General features: G+C 39.3%; 1 protein-coding gene across 3 annotated transcripts; it reads left to right on the top strand.

The window, feature by feature from the left end:
• Nucleotides 1-4,510: 4,510 nt before the first annotated feature.
• LOC101470855 (serine/threonine-protein kinase pim-2) lies at nucleotides 4,511-18,718 on the top strand. 3 transcript variants are annotated; one of them, XM_024802805.2, is made up of 12 exons: nucleotides 4,511-5,049; nucleotides 7,360-7,602; nucleotides 9,672-9,914; nucleotides 11,978-12,220; nucleotides 14,975-15,217; nucleotides 15,352-15,486; nucleotides 15,604-15,698; nucleotides 15,840-15,887; nucleotides 15,991-16,209; nucleotides 16,313-16,493; nucleotides 16,580-16,750; nucleotides 16,856-18,718. In XM_024802805.2, the coding sequence occupies exons 2-12, from the start codon at nucleotides 7,374-7,376 to the stop codon at nucleotides 16,945-16,947; spliced, it is 1,899 nt and encodes a 632-aa protein (XP_024658573.2). In that variant the 5' UTR covers nucleotides 4,511-5,049; nucleotides 7,360-7,373; the 3' UTR covers nucleotides 16,948-18,718. The 3 variants fall into 3 exon arrangements, with proteins under 3 accessions (XP_024658573.2, XP_076741021.1, XP_076741022.1); XM_076884906.1 differs by lacking the exons at nucleotides 4,511-5,049; nucleotides 7,360-7,602 and adding an exon at nucleotides 8,875-9,034; XM_076884907.1 differs by lacking the exons at nucleotides 4,511-5,049; nucleotides 7,360-7,602; nucleotides 9,672-9,914 and adding an exon at nucleotides 11,188-11,346.
• Nucleotides 18,719-19,656: the final 938 nt, after the last annotated feature.

Below are 19,656 nucleotides of genomic sequence, written 5' to 3'. Positions count from 1 at the left end.
TGAGCACCTGTGTGTACACCTGTGAGCATGGACGCGCTGGTTTTTAAAAGGTTCCTTCATGTAATGATCTGCTAGAGGGTGTGGGGAGCCACAGCCCCGTCCTCCAGGGCATGAAGCAGGTATGGAGGAGATCCAAGCCCCAGACATCCAGAGACCCTCAGCGCACAAGAGACCAAGGAAGACCAACGGAGGGGCAACCGTGCCGGAGCACTGTTTAAATTCCACAGCCTACCTGAGAATTGTTGCTGACTGTGCCCATCCCTCCATGGACACAGTGTACCGATCCTCTGATGGCTGTATCTAACATGGGAACACGTCATGTCACAAAGCTCAGAAGCTCTCAAACTGTTTATAAACAAGAAAATGAGCTGTCTGTACTCAAATAGGCTTGCCGGTCACCAGATATCAGTCCAATAAAGCATCTTTGAGATGTACTGGAATAGGAAATTTAGATTACAGATGTGCAGCCTACAAATCTGCAACAAATGTGTTATTCTATCATGTCAACATGGGCCAAAATCCCTGAAGCTGGTCTGGCTGTGCCTGCTGTTATTATGCTGTATGGTGTGTTTTGTTTTTTTCATTAATCCCCTTCTATCCCATAAAACACCACATGCACTTCACTATTAAAGCCACTAGATGGGGATGTTGCTCCATAAACCATAAACGGTAAAACAAACATACAACCAAGAGATGCACACACTAAAGATGTGGTTGTGAAGCTGAAATATGATGTCTTATTTTACAAGTTTATGCTGTAGAGGTGGCCTAGAAAGCAGATAAACTACCAAAGGTGACAAAAGTACAGACATTTTGCACGTTGTGTTACAAAACACCCAATACTCAAGAAATCGTCAGAAAGTACAGTCTCTGAAATCAATCAAATTAAGAAAGTAAAAAGTAGCTTCCTGAAAGACAATTCTACCATTACCTTTAAATCCAACCTCTCCTTTTTCTCTCCTCTTTTCTTACGCCTTTCTCCATCTCTGAGTGAAGTTAGCTCACACTTTTTTCCCTCCATGGAGCTTTAGCTAGCAACACACTGCCACAAACTGCACAGGAACAGTTTGTGTGTTCGCTGATTATTTTTCGAGCTGATAGAAACGTTATGTTGTGTAGAAACATCACTGCCTTTCTGCTCATTCCTCTTCTGTAGCGCTAGTTAGATGCTGTCTACAACATACAGACAGCCGCACTCGCCTCGGCACACTTTAACCCGCACAAACGCCATTAATGATAGTGCTAAACCTAAAGTAATGAAAATGTAAGAAGCAGAAAATACAGATATTTGTGTTAAACTGTAGGAAGTAAAAGTAAAAAGTTGTCAGAAAAATAAATACTCAAGTAAAGTACAGATATCTGAAAATTCTACTTAGGTACAGTATTTATACTTCGTTCCTGTACTTAAGTATTTATTCTTCGTTACTTCCCACCTATATAAACTGCACATTTAATCCATGAGATTTAAAAAACTTTTTCATTATTAGACTGGGTAACAATAAAAAACAACCTTTCCTTATTTTTTGTGTGTCTTTGTTGATAAGAAAAATAAACCTTCCTGGGTTTTTTTTTTAATTCCACCTTTTCCAAAGACAACCATCAGACCCTTTCATAAACAAAAAAACAAAAAACAAAGCATCACACATGTTAGCCAAGGTGGTTAGTAAGAGAAAACTTTTTTCTTAGGATGATAAATCACATTATTCTCAGTTACTTGCTAATGCTACACATATCTGTGCATGTGTGCAATAACACACAGATGACAACTGATCTCAGAGCAGTGAAAACAGAGCCAGCAGCAGCTCAGCTACCACTCTGATTTCCTGTCAAATTTCCATTGAAGTCCAGATGTTTATCCAAAATGTGCATGTGCAAATAACCAGGATCAGCTGGTGGCCCCTCACCTTGCTCAACTCAAGCCTTGGTTAATGTGAAACAGACACACCCATAAAGAAATGACAATGCCAGAGACAGTGACCATAGAAACCTGCTCCTGAAGACAATATTCAACTGTGGCCACAAGATGGAACTAATTTACTGGGTGGTTGCAAATAGGCAACAGAGAGAGATGCACACAGAGAAAGAGATCATGTTTTCTTTGGTAGATTTTAAATTATATCTATTTTTCGATTTCACAGGACAAGCACAGCCTGCTTTGCTTACCCAGAACACCACAGTAAATTACAATACTTGCAGTAAAGTAATTACACTCTTCACAGGATAAGAACCACAAAGTGCTTCACAATAATATAAAACAGATATACACAAAACAGCACAATCGAAGATACAGCAAAAATCTAGTTAAAAGCCAGTCTAAATAAATGAGTCTTAAGCTGATGTTTAAAAGAATAAATGCAATGAAGGCAAAGAATTCCACAACCTGGGGGCTACAACTCTAAAAGATCTCCTCTGGTCTTAAAATGTGTTTGTGGGAGTACCAACAGCCTTTGATTAAGTTGTTACAAATATGCATCAAAACACAGAGAATATATTACTGCCACCAATATGTTTAGCTTTTAACTAAAAAACAAACGTATCTATAATATTCATATCCAAATCATGTTTCTTTTCAATATATATTTATGGTAAATTCAATGTCAGCATAATGCACTATGGAATTTGAAAATGGATCTGCAGAGAAAGAGCATTCAGAGATATGGAGTCATGAAAAAGTTTGCGACTGCTGCTACACAAACAATGACAGCATGCATCTGAAATTTCAGTTGTGTAAAATCAGTGGGTTTAAAGGAGGTGGTGGAGATAAACAAGAATCACTGTGTTATGTCCAAAGAAAATAAGAATTTGAAACAAGACAAACTGGCACACAGTTTCTTGGCACAATCTAGATCCAGATACCATGCTGGGTCAAGAGGGAGGACATTTTTGCCTATTGCAAAGGTATTGGGATAAGGCTGCTTGCATTTGTTTTGTTTTTTTCCCCACTTTTAGAAAATCTGATGAGTGCAAGGCTTCAGATGGGCGAAAGGCTTCAGCGTACATTTTCAAGACAAAGATTGCAAATCCCGTCAAACATCCACCAAAGAATTTGTGTTCCCTTTTGTACATGGTAACTATGAATTCAATGAAAATGAAATGAAATAAAATATACTGCACTCACCCATCAGTGCTGTCAACTATTCTCAGTCACGGTCTGGAGAAACCATTCTGAGCACTAGAGGGCAGCAGAGACTAAAGCCGCTTTCTGATCAATCTGCTACAGCATGACATGATGCAGTCAAGCTGTGAGCTGGAATGACTATTAAAAAGTAAAAGCTTTTCACCACTTGACATCCACTGTTTATATTTTTTTAATTGAATTATGATAAAGGATTTTGTATAAAATTGTTCCAAATCCAGATGCTTATTTAACAGCTGGGCCAACACATTACATAGAAATGATCTTCATGCACTGAACCAAATTTTATAAACATAAATCACTAGCTTCAGTCTTAACATATTTTCTATGTCCAAACACAGAATAAGATTTCAACCCCAGTGGTTACAGAGACATCTTGATCAAAACTGGAGGAGAGAGAGATTTTTATCTGATCTGTAAAACCTTCAAACAATGATGACAGCAAGATGAGAAAGCATTGTTCTTCACACTCACAACACTGCTGCACAGTAATGCTTCATGCACATTTGGTTAATTAATTTTTACAGCTCCTTTTGGAGCTTTTGGTGCAACGAAGTGTGTCTCTCACAATTATGCTACTTGTTATTTGTACTGATATATACATAAGAAAGAAAGAAAGAAAGAAAGAAAGAAAGAAAGAAAGAAAGAAAGAAAGAAAGAAAGAAAGAAAGAAAGAAAGAAAGAAAGAAAGAAAGAAAGAGACATTTTTGGTGCTCTCCAGAGTGTACCAAACCAGGTGTACCAGGTTTTATTCTTACAATCTTCCCTGAAACTGGCTGCTGGAAAGTAATTAGGGTGCTGTGTCCCTCATGTCTTGAGATCTTCCATTTCCTCTGTGCCTTTTGAATATAACACTTATTACCTCCTCACAACAAGCTCTTTAGAGCCTCATACTGGGTGCTGAATAATGCTTTCTGCGGACGCCTGGTTTCCAAGATTTAGTTGAAGAACTCTGTTGTTATCTGCTCCTGTTTTCTGGGATTTACTTTAATGATTAGAATATGCTCTTACCCAAAAGGTTGTCAACACAATTAGCACCGACAAACAACCACAATAGCTGCATCAAATAGAGATCTGTTCTTGTGAGTGTCTCACTGAATCTGATTATCATTGGACTAAACTAAACTAAAATAATTTAAATATGAATGCTGTGTTGGAGGCAAAAAAAAATGCATTCTTGAGGATTTTTCCTGTTCAAGAGATCTGAGTCTGCCTCTTCTTTAAACGCTTTCAAAGGAGCTTCATCTTAAAAAATGTTTTAGTACAACTTTGGTAAGCCGCACTGCTGGGTTGTCAGAGAATTACGGCTGCCGTAGTAGGAGCTTCGCGGAATACTCTGGGTCCAAAATGCCGTCCATTTCAGGTCCCAAAGTGAAACGAACACAGAGTTAAAAACGGTCTAAATTCTTTAATCTTTAATAAAATCATCATCGTTGCTGCTTTACCAGGTGTAACAATTAAGTTTAACATCCAGGCATCCATGAAAACAGAAGTTATTAAATTTAACGGAGTTAGAAGTTAGCAGGAAGTTAAGCTCGCTACTTTCCACCTAAACATGACATACCATGTTCTGACTGATAGATTTTTGAAACTAACTAAAACGTACAGCTCTGCCACCACTTCCGACATAAATGAAGACAGAAAACTAAACAGCAGTGGCGTTTGTATGGTTACTGAAGTTGGACTACCTGGAATATAATGTTGTGCTACGCGATTCCTAGCCACACAGCTATGTTAGCATAACATTAGCACAGTGAAGCTGGAGGATGAACGCCAACTTTTTTTCCCACTCGATAAAGGTTAACGTGACAGATTCTGGTGGTCAGGGACAAATGCAGTCGCATAGCAGGATGCTATACACGGGGCAAACTTCAGTCAGGAGAACAACTGAGATTATTCATCCACAATACGAGGTTAGTTATTAATATACTGCAACAACATGGGAATAGAGCAGCTGCGAGAGAATTCAACATTAATGTATCAATGTTACGGAAGTGGAGGAAGCGCAGTTTTTGGCTTTCCCCATATTTCAAAAGTGCTTCATCTCTTTGCTATGACTGTGAGCATAATTTGCAGATGATAATGGTTGTAGCCACTGCGATGCTTTCGACCAAAACAGGCGCAGCTTGATGACATCATCAACATCCGCTATCGTGATAGAGCGGTATAAAATCTCTATCGTTGGCCAAATTTATATCGTTTCTATCGTATATCGTTTCTATCGCAAACCCCTAGTTAATAGACCTCTCTGCATTGAATCGTACCTGTTATTAATCTCTGTCTCTCTTTCACATCATGTCTTTATCCTGTTTTCCTTCTCTCACCCCAACCGGTAGCAGCAGAGGGCCGCCCCTCCCTGAGTTCTGAGTAACCGCACATAGCAGCTATAGCATCACACCTAGCATCGGGGGTACCATCGGTAGCTTAGAACATTAAACACTTATTGTACTTACTGTAAGGAACAACAAGATAAGTAAAACAACACCCTACATTCTCACAGTTCCCGACTGTATTGGTGTTTTGTTTAGTTTTTTCAAATGTTTCTGAGCTTAATCGGCGGGAAAAATACATTGTCTAAACTTAACAGGTAGCTAACGAAAGCGAGTGACTCACCGGGACAAATAACTCGACACACGTTATTCCCTTTGTGGTCAGAGTTCGGGGCCTAATAAAAGAGTAGCTTATTAGCATTGATATGTAAAAAAAAACAAAAACAATTTGGTCTCATTATCTAGTTTGCAGCACTGCATACTTTGTTGAAAAAACACTTGACCGCCATTATTGCGAAGCTCTCATAGGAAGAGACAGCCAATGCTTCCTGCGCACGAGACACAAGGTCGTAACGCAGCAAGACTGCATCAAAGCGCCCCCTTGTGACAATAATAGGCAATCGTTTTAGATGACAAGAGGGGAATTTGCAGCCCTGTATTTTGCATGGGTTAGACCAGGGGTCGGCAATCCTGGGCACTCCTGCCACACAGCTGGCACGCGAAGGGTTAACTGATGGCACGCCACCCAGTGAATTAATCTGAGAAGGTGTATTAAAAAATTAATGGCCGTGCCAGCGGAGCACATCGCAAATTAACTCGCATAGACACATTAGTTGTACTGCTTCTTAATGACGGTATCTAAACTAACAACCCCATGTACCAGATTCAACTTGTAGTTGGCTAAAAATAACGTAGCCTACCAGTGAGAGGGACTTTGCTAGCTGGTAGTTTTTTCAAGCGATGTTGAAATTTCCACATTCCGACACTTCAAGGGCTTCAGGAGCTCTCCGCTCAGCGCAGCATCAGCACCGCGGAAATACACGGATACATCCGTAGACTCGAGCAGAATTCACAATGCGTTTTCGGGGCTTTTAGGTGTATGGACCAATGTTTTCTTTTATGATCAAACCAGAAAGCTTTAATGAGCAAGTGGATTTGGGTATGGAATCTGGCTGGACACAGATGACATTGAAATGCAGCTGACTGAACTGAAAAGGTTGACTCTGTGGGGGTCAAAGTTTGCAGAACTACGAACACAGCTGGAATCCATAGGTGTGCGTGTTCATGGAGCTTGCATTTTCACCTGCTGGACATCACTACCTGACAAGTTTAACTGTCTTCAGAACATTGCAGAGGCCTTATTGACAGTATTTGGCTCTACATATCCCTGTGAGCAGATTTTCTCTCACACGAAGAGTGTCCTCAGGTAGCCGTCTGCATGCTGGACACTCGGAGACCTATGTCTCTTATCATTGTTTTGAGGAGACCATAAATTGCATTTGCATTTTCCGTTGTACAGTTCATTTGCTGTTATGGAGTTCTTGTTCTTAATAAAAAGTGTCTTTTTTTTTTTTCAAAATAGCTGATCTGTTCTATGCCAACATCTGCGAAAAAAATATAATTCTATAAAGGTGGTCTATATAGTGTGTATACCCATATGACTGAAGAAGAATTAGTTGAAATCTTTATTTCTTTATTTAAATCTTTATTTCAAATCTTTATTATTAGTTTATTCTTGGACTCAGCAGTAAAAGCAGATCAACAAGTGTCATGAAGATCTAAGTCTTAGTAGACCTAGTATGGACTCGTGTTGCTCTGTTTTTTATCAAAAGGATAAACTTGTTATTATAATTTAACCAATACTTCCTAAAATGGCATCAAAATCCTTCCAGTCCTGATGTCGAGCACTCTTTTTCACTACTGTGTTGTTGTTGTTGTTGTTGTTGTTTATAGACTCTAAGAGCAGGATGGCTAAAAGAAAGGCCAGTCCTGAAAAGAAGACCCCCGTAAAAAGAGGGAGGGTCACTGAGCAGGCTGCTCCTTCCACCAGCTCAGATACACACCAGGTCAAAGCAGTGAAGCGTAAGGCCCAGCAAGATGGAGCGGGCACAACCAGTGCACCGAAGAAGATTAAACTTGCTGAGCCTACGAGTGAAGACAGGGAGCAAGCGTCTTCCTCTGTGGACACTGGTAAAGGTAGGCTAATTAGTTGAGTGAGGGGTAGATTAAGTGCACAGCTGGTTGCTCGGTTTAAGATATTAGTGTTTGGGAGATACTTTTCTGTTGTACAGTTCATTTGCTGTTATGGAGTTCTTGTTACTGATAAAAAAAAAAGTGTATTTTTTGTTTCAAAATAGCTGATCTGCTCTATGCTAACATCTGCGAACAAATATAATTCTATAAAGTTGGTCTATATAGTGTGTAACTGTTAATATAGAGCATAGGTGTCAAACTCTGGCCCGCGGGCCAAATTTGGCCCGCAGACTAATTACATTTGGCCCGCGAAGCCATACCAAATTACTATCAGAGCTGGCCTACTGGTATTATACAGCTAATATATATATTGTCTAGTATTAGGCTTTGCTTGTTCCATATTCAGTTTTTCAGCAAAACGTTTTTGAGTCTATAAGAAAAGATTCATTCTTATATCTGGAGCAATAAATATATTTCAATAAATATTACTGTTAGCCCGCGACTTTGTTCCAGTTTTGAATTTTGGCCCACTGTGTATTTGAGTTTGACACCCCTGATATAGAGCGTTATTTAATTTATTGCTAATGCAATCATATGGCACGTTGACTTCTAAGGAAATTTTAGATGGCACTTATCATCAGAAAGGTTGCTGACTCCTGGGTTAGACCTTCATATTAATTTTTTTTTAAAACTTTTTTAAGAACGCATTTTAACATTGGACTCAAAAATAAATAAATCCCCCGCTAACAAAAAAGGCTCTTCAAGTGCCAAATTGCTTTATATTTCTTCACTAAATATACGGCCGCAAGTAGGGCTGACATGGGCCCCAGGTTTGATGTGTTCTGCCGTAAACTGGACAAACCAACATAAGGATGGAAGCCACTGTGGGACTTTTTCAGTAAGTTGAGCATGTGTTTTATAAGTTAATCAGTAAATTAACACCAATAGCTAGTTAACCCATAGCTATTCACACAAATGAATAGCTATGAGAAAGGTGATACAACCTCAAAAACGTGGTTGCCTCTAGATTTAAAAAGAGAAAAAAAGTCCAGTAGTTACACTATATAAAAAATAAATGCACAATTTAAAAAACAAAATTTATAGGTAGGTATATCGACTTCTCATTAAATTATATGAATTATTATGGCTTTGTCTGCCATAGTGTTTTTCTTTAAACTACTTAGGAACACTTTTACTGGCAGTCGGTGATGTCACTGAAAGGCAAGGTTCTGTTGCCATAGTCTCCTGAGTTTATTTTGAAAGCTAACTTACGGAACTCGCTTAAACAGCTTAGGAAAGACAAGCGCACACATTTGAAGAAGTATTCCCTTATCACGGTGACATTTTCACTTTTAAACGGTCTCAAAAATTAACATGAAAAAGGAAACGAGAAAAAATACAAATTCAGGAGAAAAGAAAGATCCAGGAGATCAAAGTAAGTAAACAAATACATCAAATCTGGGTAAAATCCCTCAAATAACAGAATCTACTTTTCTAAAAATGTTGACAGTCTGTGTATAAAATGAAACATTTGAATCCTACCCATATGGAAAAGATATATATAAATCTTATAAAGTTTGTATCTGTCTTGTGTGAAACTTGTATGTTTTGGATACTTACTAAAACAATATATGAAAGTAATGAGAAAGTGGCCACTTTCATGAGTAAATCATATAAGCCTGATATGATTCACTGCATGAAGTAGGCCACATCTTACGCAAGTCTTTTATAAATTTGTACCATTTCTTTTCCATATGGGTATGTTTGACTGAAAATAGCATAATTACAACACGTCTAATCAAAGAAAGGTTAATGGGGCACTTTGTCTTTTGGTAAAATAATGTGACAAGTTTATTCTTGGACTCAGCAGTAAAAACAGATCAACAAGTGTCATGAAGATCTAAGTCTTAGTAGACCTAGTATGGACTCGTGTTGCTCTGTTTTTTATCAAAAGGATAAACTTGTTATTATAATTTAACCAATACTTCCTAAAATGGCATCAAAATCCTTCCAGTCCTGATGTCGAGCACTCTTTTTCACTACTGTGTTGTTGTTGTTGTTGTTGTTTATAGACTCTAAGAGCAGGATGGCTAAAAGAAAGGCCAGTCCTGAAAAGAAGACCCCCGTAAAAAGAGGGAGGGTCACTGAGCAGGCTGCTCCTTCCACCAGCTCAGATACACACCAGGTCAAAGCAGTGAAGCGTAAGGCCCAGCAAGATGGAGCGGGCACAACCAGTGCACCGAAGAAGATTAAACTTGCTGAGCCTACGAGTGAAGACAGGGAGCAAGCGTCTTCCTCCGTGGACACTGGTAAAGGTAGGCTAATTAGTTGAGTGAGGGGTAGATTAAGTGCACAGCTGGTTGCTCGGTTTAAGATATTAGTGTTTGGGAGATACTTTTCTGTTGTACAGTTCATTTGCTGTTATGGAGTTCTTGTTACTGATAAAAAAAAAAGTGTATTTTTTGTTTCAAAATAGCTGATCTGCTCTATGCTAACATCTGCGAACAAATATAATTCTATAAAGTTGGTCTATATAGTGTGTAACTGTTGATATAGAGCATAGGTGTCAAACTCTGGCCCGCGGGCCAAATTTGGCCCGCAGACTAATTACATTTGGCCCGCGAAGCCATACCAAATTACTATCAGAGCTGGCCTACTGGTATTATACAGCTAATATATATATTGTCTAGTATTAGGCTTTGCTTGTTCCATATTCAGTTTTTCAGCAAAACGTTTTTGAGTCTATAAGAAAAGATTCATTCTTATATCTGGAGCAATAAATATATTTCAATAAATATTACTGTTAGCCCGCGACTTTGTTCCAGTTTTGAATTTTGGCCCACTGTGTATTTGAGTTTGACACCCCTGATATAGAGCGTTATTTAATTTATTGCTAATGCAATCATATGGCACGTTGACTTCTAAGGAAATTTTAGATGGCACTTATCATCAGAAAGGTTGCTGACTCCTGGGTTAGACCTTCATATTAATTTTTTTTTAAAACTTTTTTAAGAACGCATTTTAACATTGGACTCAAAAATAAATAAATCCCCCGCTAACAAAAAAGGCTCTTCAAGTGCCAAATTGCTTTATATTTCTTCACTAAATATACGGCCGCAAGTAGGGCTGACATGGGCCCCAGGTTTGATGTGTTCTGCCGTAAACTGGACAAACCAACATAAGGATGGAAGCCACTGTGGGACTTTTTCAGTAAGTTGAGCATGTGTTTTATAAGTTAATCAGTAAATTAACACCAATAGCTAGTTAACCCATAGCTATTCACACAAATGAATAGCTATGAGAAAGGTGATACAACCTCAAAAACGTGGTTGTCTCTAGATTTAAAAAGAGAAAAAAAGTCCAGTAGTTACACTATATAAAAAATAAATGCACAATTTAAAAAACAAAATTTATAGGTAGGTATATCGACTTCTCATTAAATTATATGAATTATTATGGCTTTGTCTGCCATAGTGTTTTTCTTTAAACTACTTAGGAACACTTTTACTGGCAGTCGGTGATGTCACTGAAAGGCAAGGTTCTGTTGCCATAGTCTCCTGAGTTTATTTTGAAAGCTAACTTACGGAACTCGCTTAAACAGCTTAGGAAAGACAAGCGCACACATTTGAAGAAGTATTCCCTTATCACGGTGACATTTTCACTTTTAAACGGTCTCAAAAATTAACATGAAAAAGGAAACGAGAAAAAATACAAATTCAGGAGAAAAGAAAGATCCAGGAGATCAAAGTAAGTAAACAAATACATCAAATCTGGGTAAAATCCCTCAAATAACAGAATCTACTTTTCTAAAAATGTTGACAGTCTGTGTATAAAATGAAACATTTGAATCCTACCCATATGGAAAAGATATATATAAATCTTATAAAGTTTGTATCTGTCTTGTGTGAAACTTGTATGTTTTGGATACTTACTAAAACAATATATGAAAGTAATGAGAAAGTGGCCACTTTCACGAGTAAATCATATAAGCCTGATATGATTCACTGTATGAAGTAGGCCACATCTTACGCAAGTCTTTTATAAATTTGTACCATTTCTTTTCCATATGGGTATGTTTGACTGAAAATAGCATAATTACAACACGTCTAATCAAAGAAAGGTTAATGGGGCACTTTGTCTTTTGGTAAAATAATGTGACAAGTTTATTCTTGGACTCAGCAGTAAAAACAGATCAACAAGTGTCATGAAGATCTAAGTCTTAGTAGACCTAGTATGGACTCGTGTTGCTCTGTTTTTTATCAAAAGGATAAACTTGTTATTATAATTTAACCAATACTTCCTAAAATGGCATCAAAATCCTTCCGGTCCTGATGTCGAGCACTCTTTTTCACTACTGTGTTGTTGTTGTTGTTTATAGACTCTAAGAGCAGGATGGCTAAAAGAAAGGCCAGTCCTGAAAAGAAGACCCCCGTAAAAAGAGGGAGGGTCACTGAGCAGGCTGCTCCTTCCACCAGCTCAGATACACACCAGGTCAAAGCAGTGAAGCGTAAGGCCCAGCAAGATGGAGCGGGCACAACCAGTGCACCGAAGAAGATTAAACTTGCTGAGCCTACGAGTGAAGACAGGGAGCAAGCGTCTTCCTCTGTGGACACTGGTAAAGGTAGGCTAATTAGTTGAGTGAGGGGTAGATTAAGTGCACAGCTGGTTGCTCGGTTTAAGATATTAGTGTTTGGGAGATATTTTTCTGTTGTACAGTTCATTTGCTGTTATGGAGTTCTTGTTACTGATAAAAAAAAGTGTATTTTTTGTTTCAAAATAGCTGATCTGCTCTATGCCAACATCTGCGAACAAATATAATTCTATAAAGTTGGTCTATATAGTGTGTAACTGTTGATATAGAGCGTTATTAAATTTATTGCTAATGCAATCATATGGCACGTTGACTTCTAAGGAAATTTTAGATGGCACTTATCATCAGAAAGGTTGCTGACTCCTGGGTTAGACCTTCATATTAATTTTTTTTTTTAACTTTTTTAAGAACGCATTTTAACATTGGACTCAAAAATAAATAAATCCCCCGCTAACAAAAAAGGCTCTTCAAGTGCCAAATTGCTTTATATTTCTTCACTTAAATATACGGCCGCAAGTAGGGCTGACATGGGCCCCAGGTTTGATGTGTTCTGCCGTAAACTGGACAAACCAACATAAGGATGGAAGCCACTGTGGGACTTTTTCAGTAAGTTGAGCATGTGTTTTATAAGTTAATCAGTAAATTAACACCAATAGCTAGTTAACCCATAGCTATTCACACAAATGAATAGCTATGGGAAAGGTGATACAACCTCAAAAACGTGGTTGCCTCTAGATTTAAAAAGAGAAAAAAAGTCCAGTAGTTACACTATATAAAAAATAAATGCACAATTTAAAAAACAAAATTTATAGGTAGGTATATCGACTTCTCATTAAATTATATGAATTATTATGGCTTTGTCTGCCATAGTGTTTTTCTTTAAACTACTTAGGAGCACTTTTACTGGCAGTCGGTGATGTCACTGAAAGGCAAGGTTCTGATGCCATAGTCTCCTGAGTAGGGATGGGTACCGGTGTCGGTTCTGACATAAACGGTAGTAACCAGACCGAAAAGCAGCGCACATTTCGGTGCTTTATTTCGGTGCTTTTTTTTCCTGAGCTGTGATAAACTTCTAGCCAATCATTTTACGTTTCCGAGGATAGTAGGCGGGTCCAGGTACGTGCGTTCTTTTAGAGCAGAGCTACAGATTAAAAATGTCCAAGGCGAAGCGGTCAAAAGTCTGGCTGTACTTCACAGCAATATATGCAAACTCAGCAGCAACAAGTGCTTTAAGCTGATACTGTGATACTGTCAAAGGAGGTAACACCTCGAATCCGACGAAACACCTGGCGAGGCATAGTGGTTTTTTAAAGCCGAGAAATGCGCCATATTTGATAGCTTGCTGCGAGACCTCACACCGAGCACATCTACTGCGGGTGGGTTGCCTGTTATGCAACATCCCCCAAAAACACGAAGAGGAGAGTCCTGGCCCCTAGCCCTGCCAGTGTAGCAGAAATGATGACGGATGATGATGCAGCAGCAGCCGTTCTTCTCCGCGTGAGTAGCTTAATGTTGTTCGTGTGTAATTTACGTTGAGTAGGCTAACCACGTTATTACATTAATGCATGTAAGGTGAACTAGCAAACATCATCATAGCTACATGCAGCTGTCCTCTTGTTTGATGGCAGATACTCGCTTCACCCTGGCCAAAAAGGCTAAAAAGACCAAAGAAAAAGTGGAAAACAGTTAAACATGAGAGGTTTAGGACAAAGTTTGTTTTTTTTCCATTGATTAAGCACTGCTTCCAGCCAAGAGTGATGCCATATATGCCCCATAGCTGCAGAAAAGGCTAACATTGTTATCTTTTTACAAAAAACAGCTGAACATGAGAGGTTTTTGGACCAATTTTGTGCTCTCCATTCTTTAAGCACCGGTTTGAGCACCGTTTGAGCACCGGCACCGTTTCAAAAGTACCGGTTTGGCACCGGTATCGGATAAAACCGAAACGATACCCATCCCTAAGCCTGAGTTTATTTTGAAAGCTCACTTACGGAACTCGCTTAAACAGCTTAGGAAAGACAAGCGCACACATTTGAAGAAGTATTCCCTCATCACGGTGACATTTTCACTTTTACAAGGTCTCAAAAATTAACATGAAAAAGGAAACGAGAAAAAATACAAATTCAGGAGAAAAGAAAGATCCAGGAGATCAAAGTAAGTAAACAAATACATCAAATCTGGGTAAAATCCCTCAAATAACAGAATCTACTTTTCTAAAAATGTTGACAGTCTGTGTATAAAATGAAACATTTGAATCCTACCCATATGGAAAAGATATATATAAATCTTATAAAGTTTGTATCTGTCTTGTGTGAAACTTGTATGTTTTGGATACTTACTAAAACAATATATGAAAGTAATGAGAAAGTGGCCACTTTCATGAGTAAATCATATAAGCCTGATATGATTCACTGTATGAAGTAGGCCACATCTTATGCAAGTCTTTTATAAATTTGTACTATTTCTTTTCCATATGGGTATGTTTGACTGAAAACAACATAATTACAACACGTCTAATCAAAGAAAGGTTAATGGGGCACTTTGTCTTTTGGTAAAATAATGTGACAAGTTTATTCTTGGACTCAGCAGTAAAAACAGATCAACAAGTGTCATGAAGATCTAAGTCTTAGTAGACCTAGTATGGACTCGTGTTGCTCTGTTTTTATCAAAAGGATAAACTTGTTATTATAATTTAACCAATACTTCCTAAAATGGCATCAAAATCCTTCCAGTCCTGATGTCGAGCACTCTTTTTCACTACTGTGTTGTTGTTGTTGTTTATAGACTCTAAGAGCAGGATGGCTAAAAGAAAGGCCAGTCCTGAAAAGAAGACCCCCGTAAAAAGAAGGAGGGTCACTGAGCAGGCTGCTCCTTCCACCAGCTCAGATACACACCAGGTCAAAGCAGTGAAGCGTAAGGCCCAGCAAGATGGAGCGGGCACAACCAGTGCACCGAAGAAGATTAAACTTGCTGAGCCTACGAGTGAAGACAGGGAGCAAGCGTCTTCCTCCGTGGACACTGGTAAAGGTAGGCTAATTAGTTGAGTGAGGGGTAGATTAAGTGCACAGCTGGTTGCTCGGTTTAAGATATTAGTGTTTGGGAGATATTTGTGTGTATGATCTAATACGCTGATGTGCTTTTGCTGTTTTCCACATCTGCAGACTGCAGTCAAAACACAAAGGGGTGCACAAAAAATGGCAGAAACAAGTCTGCGGGAGACAGCAAAGAGTCACCCAAGAAAAAGAAAAAGGACAAAACCAAAAACGTCGTCCAAAATCCAGCAGCCGACCAGCAACGTAAGTAGCAAGCAGCTTGGCTTTTATACTCAGGTGAAGAGCAAAATGAACATTTAGGGTACAGCAGAGAGTAATTTGTGTCACAGCTGTAGTAAAACAACATTTGGGTCTTTTCAGGGGAATACCAAGCCAGATATGTGCAGGAGCACCATCTAGGAAATGGCGGCTGTGGAGCAGTGTTTGCTGGCTACAGGATAACAGATCATTTCCCAGTAAGTGTTCAGATGGTGGGAGTAAGACAGGCAGTAATGCAGATAACGGATAATATCGTCAGCTGAGCATTAAAGGTGCCGTTTTACACCTTTAATGATGTCATACTGAGGAAATGCTCACCAATGCTCTGTGTCTTTTAGGTAGCCATCAAACACGTTCCCAAGAACAGAATCCCCATCAAAGTGACGGTAAGTGTGCAACACTTGAACTGTTTTTACATTCCTGGACTGAGTGCAGCGTTCACCTGTGAAACATCTGTTCCTCATCATCCACTTTGTTGTAATATATCAGGATGAAAACGGGAAGGAAGTCTCAGTGGAAGTGGCCATTTTGCTGAAGCTTGCAGCTGAAGCAGATGGATCAGTGGGAACGTCGGCTCCTGTGTCTCTGTTGGACTGGTTTGACTTTGGCACAGAGCTGATCCTGGTGCAGGAGAGACCTGTCCCCGCGGTGGACCTGTTTGAATACATAAGAGAAAATGGAGGATGTTTACCAGAAGGAAAGGCCAAGGTAAGTTGACTGGAAGAGCCTTAGACTGTACAGCACTGAAAGCACAGAGTATCAGAGAAGCATCAACCTGTTGACTCATTACTGTCTTTTTCATCTTTTCCAGGTCATTCTGAAGCAACTGGTTGATGCAGCAAAGGACCTGGAAGAGAAACACATCTTTCACCGGGACATCAAGAGTGACAACATTCTGATTGAGACCGGCTCAGATGTGCCTCGAGTTCGTATCATTGACTTTGGCCTGAGCTGCTTTGCTACGGAGCAATCGCAGTTCTGCTTCTTCTATGGTAACATATTCAGCTCCTGCTCTTCACAGATGTAGCAATTTGTGCCTTTTGTTTTAGAAGAAATTGTAATTGTGTCTGTTTATTAGGTACACCTATCCACAGCCCTCCCGAATGTTACTGGGGCAAAAAATACAGGCCTGGACCCACCACGGTGTGGCAAATGGGAGTGGTGCTGTACGAAGCGCTTCATGTGGGGGACTTTAATATCATGACGTTCATTGAAAACGAACTGAAATTCAACGAGCATCTGTCCCCACGTAAGAAAACATCACACTTCAAGATTCACTGATGGCTTGGATCACTGGAACTATCATCTTCATCTTTTCTCTCCTTTCTTTCTTTCTTTCTTTCTTTCTTTCCAGACTGCCGGAATTTCCTGGATGCGTGTTTAACCGATGTCCCGGAGAAGCGCCCAACGCTGGGGGACCTCCAGCGTCACCCCTGGCTCAGATAAACCCATCTCTCACACACACACATTTCATATATTATCATATAAGTGTGATACGTGACCTAACTTTCTTTTTTTGTCTTTCTTTCATTTTTTTGGTTTTTTTTAACAGGAAAAGGTTGTTTTTTGGGTTTTTTTGGCCAATTCTAAATTTTACTATCCTGAAATTCCTGTAACCCCCCCAGCCATCCCAGGAAAGGGGATCTCTCTTTGAATTGGCTTTCCCGAGGTTTCTTCCCATCATTCTGGCCCCCCGGGGAGTTTTTCCTCGTCTTCATAGAGAGCTTGGGCTGGGTCAGGAGCTTCATCAAAATTGGCCTTATTTGATTAGGTTAATGTAATAAAATTACGTTGATGTAATCAAAATTAGTAAAAATCAAAAGATTTAACTTAAACTTCCATTAAAACTTGTTTAACTCAACTTTGCTGAGAATACTCTTTCATTACCATGTCAAGGATTGTTTTTTACTCATGATGCATTTTGACAAGTAAGAAAACTGAAAACTCAATCAGGTTAAAGTATGCACAACGAAAGTCACACTGTCACTGCTCTGAAGACTTGCATCTGTTGCCCTAACCTCTAATGCGTCTCAACAGATTTCCTGGATCTAACAGAGGTTGCAACAGTTTTTCCTTCCCACTGTTGCTGATTGTTTGCTCATAGTGGGCTCTCTGATTGGTGGGATTCATTTTCTAATAGTATAGGGTCTCTGCCTTCCAATGTAAAGTGCCTCTAGACAACAGATGTGACTTGTTGCTATAGTTAAGGTTGAATTGAATCATTAATGTCCATTCAGTAGTGAAAATTTTATATTTCTTAATAGGGGTGGGTTTTGATGATCGATTTATCGATTAAAATCGATTCTGGCTTGGATAACGTGATATCGATTCATTAAAACCTGAATCGATTTTTAAATAGAAATTTATTTTGCCCGAAACGCCAGAATCTCAGGTTAAACCTCACAAAATTTCTACAACCACCAAACCGCTAAAACAGTAAATGAGAGCAGGTACACGGATTCTGCACAAAGATGTAAACACAAAACGCGGACCCGACGGATCAGAATCACTGAGATGTGGCTTTCTCACCCGCCGGCACGTACGCTTAGCTGTGTCTCTAATCAAACCTCTGTAACTTTGCTCTGCTTCACTTCGTTTTTGACTGCACAATATTTTTAATGTCATCTGCTATAAAAACCCAGACCAAGTCTCGCAAGCGTCAGCTTTCTTTTTATAGATATAAAAATATAGATATGTACTGATAAGTGATCAGAATTATAATATTTCTGACTGTCTGAGGCAAAATTTCCCTGATTCAAATCGAATCGAAACAAATCAAATCGTGGATCGAATCGATTCGGGACCTTGTGAATCGGAATCGAATCGATTCTAGAAATCAGTGACGATACCCAGCCATATTTCTTAATATCCATCTATACTCAATGTGAATTCCATAAATTTAATAGAGCTGTTTGACTGATCACCTAATGTGTGACAAAAGAATCCACTGTGATGCTAATGACCGTCTGCGCTCTCTTACCTGTCTGTAAAAGTTGGCCTTGTCTCTCTCACTCTGCCTTCTCTCACTCGTTTCCCAGTCCAGTCACGCCTCTCTCCTCTGTTGCAGAAGTTCCAGCCCGTGCTCTTCCTGTGTTCCGCATGCCCGACTGTTTCTCTGCCCCCTGGTTTCCCACGTCACCTGTGCAGAGTTTCTGTTAATGACCGTGCTCCTGTTTAAGTTGATTCCTCTCATGAATAAATCTTGTAAATATTTCAAGTGATTGAGTCTGCTCTTAGGTCCAACTGCACTCTCATTTCCAGTTTGTGACATGGGCTTTTCTTTCTTTCCTTTGCATTATTGTCAGGTCTTTACCTTTCAATATAAAGTGCATAGGAGGCAAACGTTGTTGTGATGTTGGCGCTACATTAATAAAAGTGACTTGAAATTGAATAAGTGCAAGAAGACACAGCTGAGCTCAATCTAAATAATAGAGCAATTGAAAATAAAACTAAAGGCAAAGTACAAGAGACAAAAAACTGAAAACAGAAACTGAACTAATTACACACAGAGACAAGAGACTAACACTCAACTAGTCATAGAAACACAGGGGAGGTTACAGCTAATCAAAACACACCGAAATATCAAATTCAAAGAATTCTTCCCCTCAACCACAACCGCTCACAGCAGATGGCTGCCCCTCTCTGAGCAAGACATGTCCGTCAATGCACATATTAAACAAATATGTAGGACTGCTTTCTTCCATTTGGGCAACATCTCTAAAATTAGAAATATCCTGTCTCAGAGTGACGCTGAACTAGTTCATGCATTTATTACTTCTAGGCTGGACTACTGTAATTCATTACTATCAGGAAGTCCTAGAAACTCCCTGAAAAGCCTTCAGTTATCCAAAATGCTGCAGCAAGAGTCCTGACAGGGACTAGAAAGAGAGAGCAGATTTCTCCTGTATTGGCTTCCCTGCATTGGCTCCCTGTTAAATCTAGAATTGAATTCAAAATCCTGCTCCTCACATTCAAGGTCTTAAATAATCAGCCCTTATCTTATCTTAATGACCTTGTAGTGCCATATCACCCTATTAGAGCACTTTGCTCTCGCACTCCAGGCCTACTTGTTGTTCTTAGAGTATTTAAAAGTAGAATGGGAGGCAGAGCCTTCAGTTTTCAGGCCCCTCTTCTGTGGAACCAGCTTCCAGTTTG

This window comes from Maylandia zebra, linkage group LG6 (assembly GCF_041146795.1).
Source record: "Maylandia zebra isolate NMK-2024a linkage group LG6, Mzebra_GT3a, whole genome shotgun sequence".
Lineage (NCBI taxonomy): Eukaryota > Metazoa > Chordata > Actinopteri > Cichliformes > Cichlidae > Maylandia > Maylandia zebra.
Note: the sequence above shows the minus strand (reverse complement) of the source record. Positions and strands in the feature narration are given on the sequence as shown.

Bases quoted from the DNA above. Each gene is read 5' to 3' on its own strand.
- LOC101470855 (XM_024802805.2), top strand. From the start codon at position 7,374: ATGGCTAAAAGAAAGGCCAGTCCTGAAAAGAAGACCCCCGTAAAAAGA. The intron at 15,487-15,603 runs GTAAGTAGCAAG...GGGTCTTTTCAG, and splicing joins TCCAGCAGCCGACCAGCAAC to GGGAATACCAAGCCAGATAT. The intron at 16,210-16,312 runs GTAAGTTGACTG...CATCTTTTCCAG, and splicing joins TACCAGAAGGAAAGGCCAAG to GTCATTCTGAAGCAACTGGT.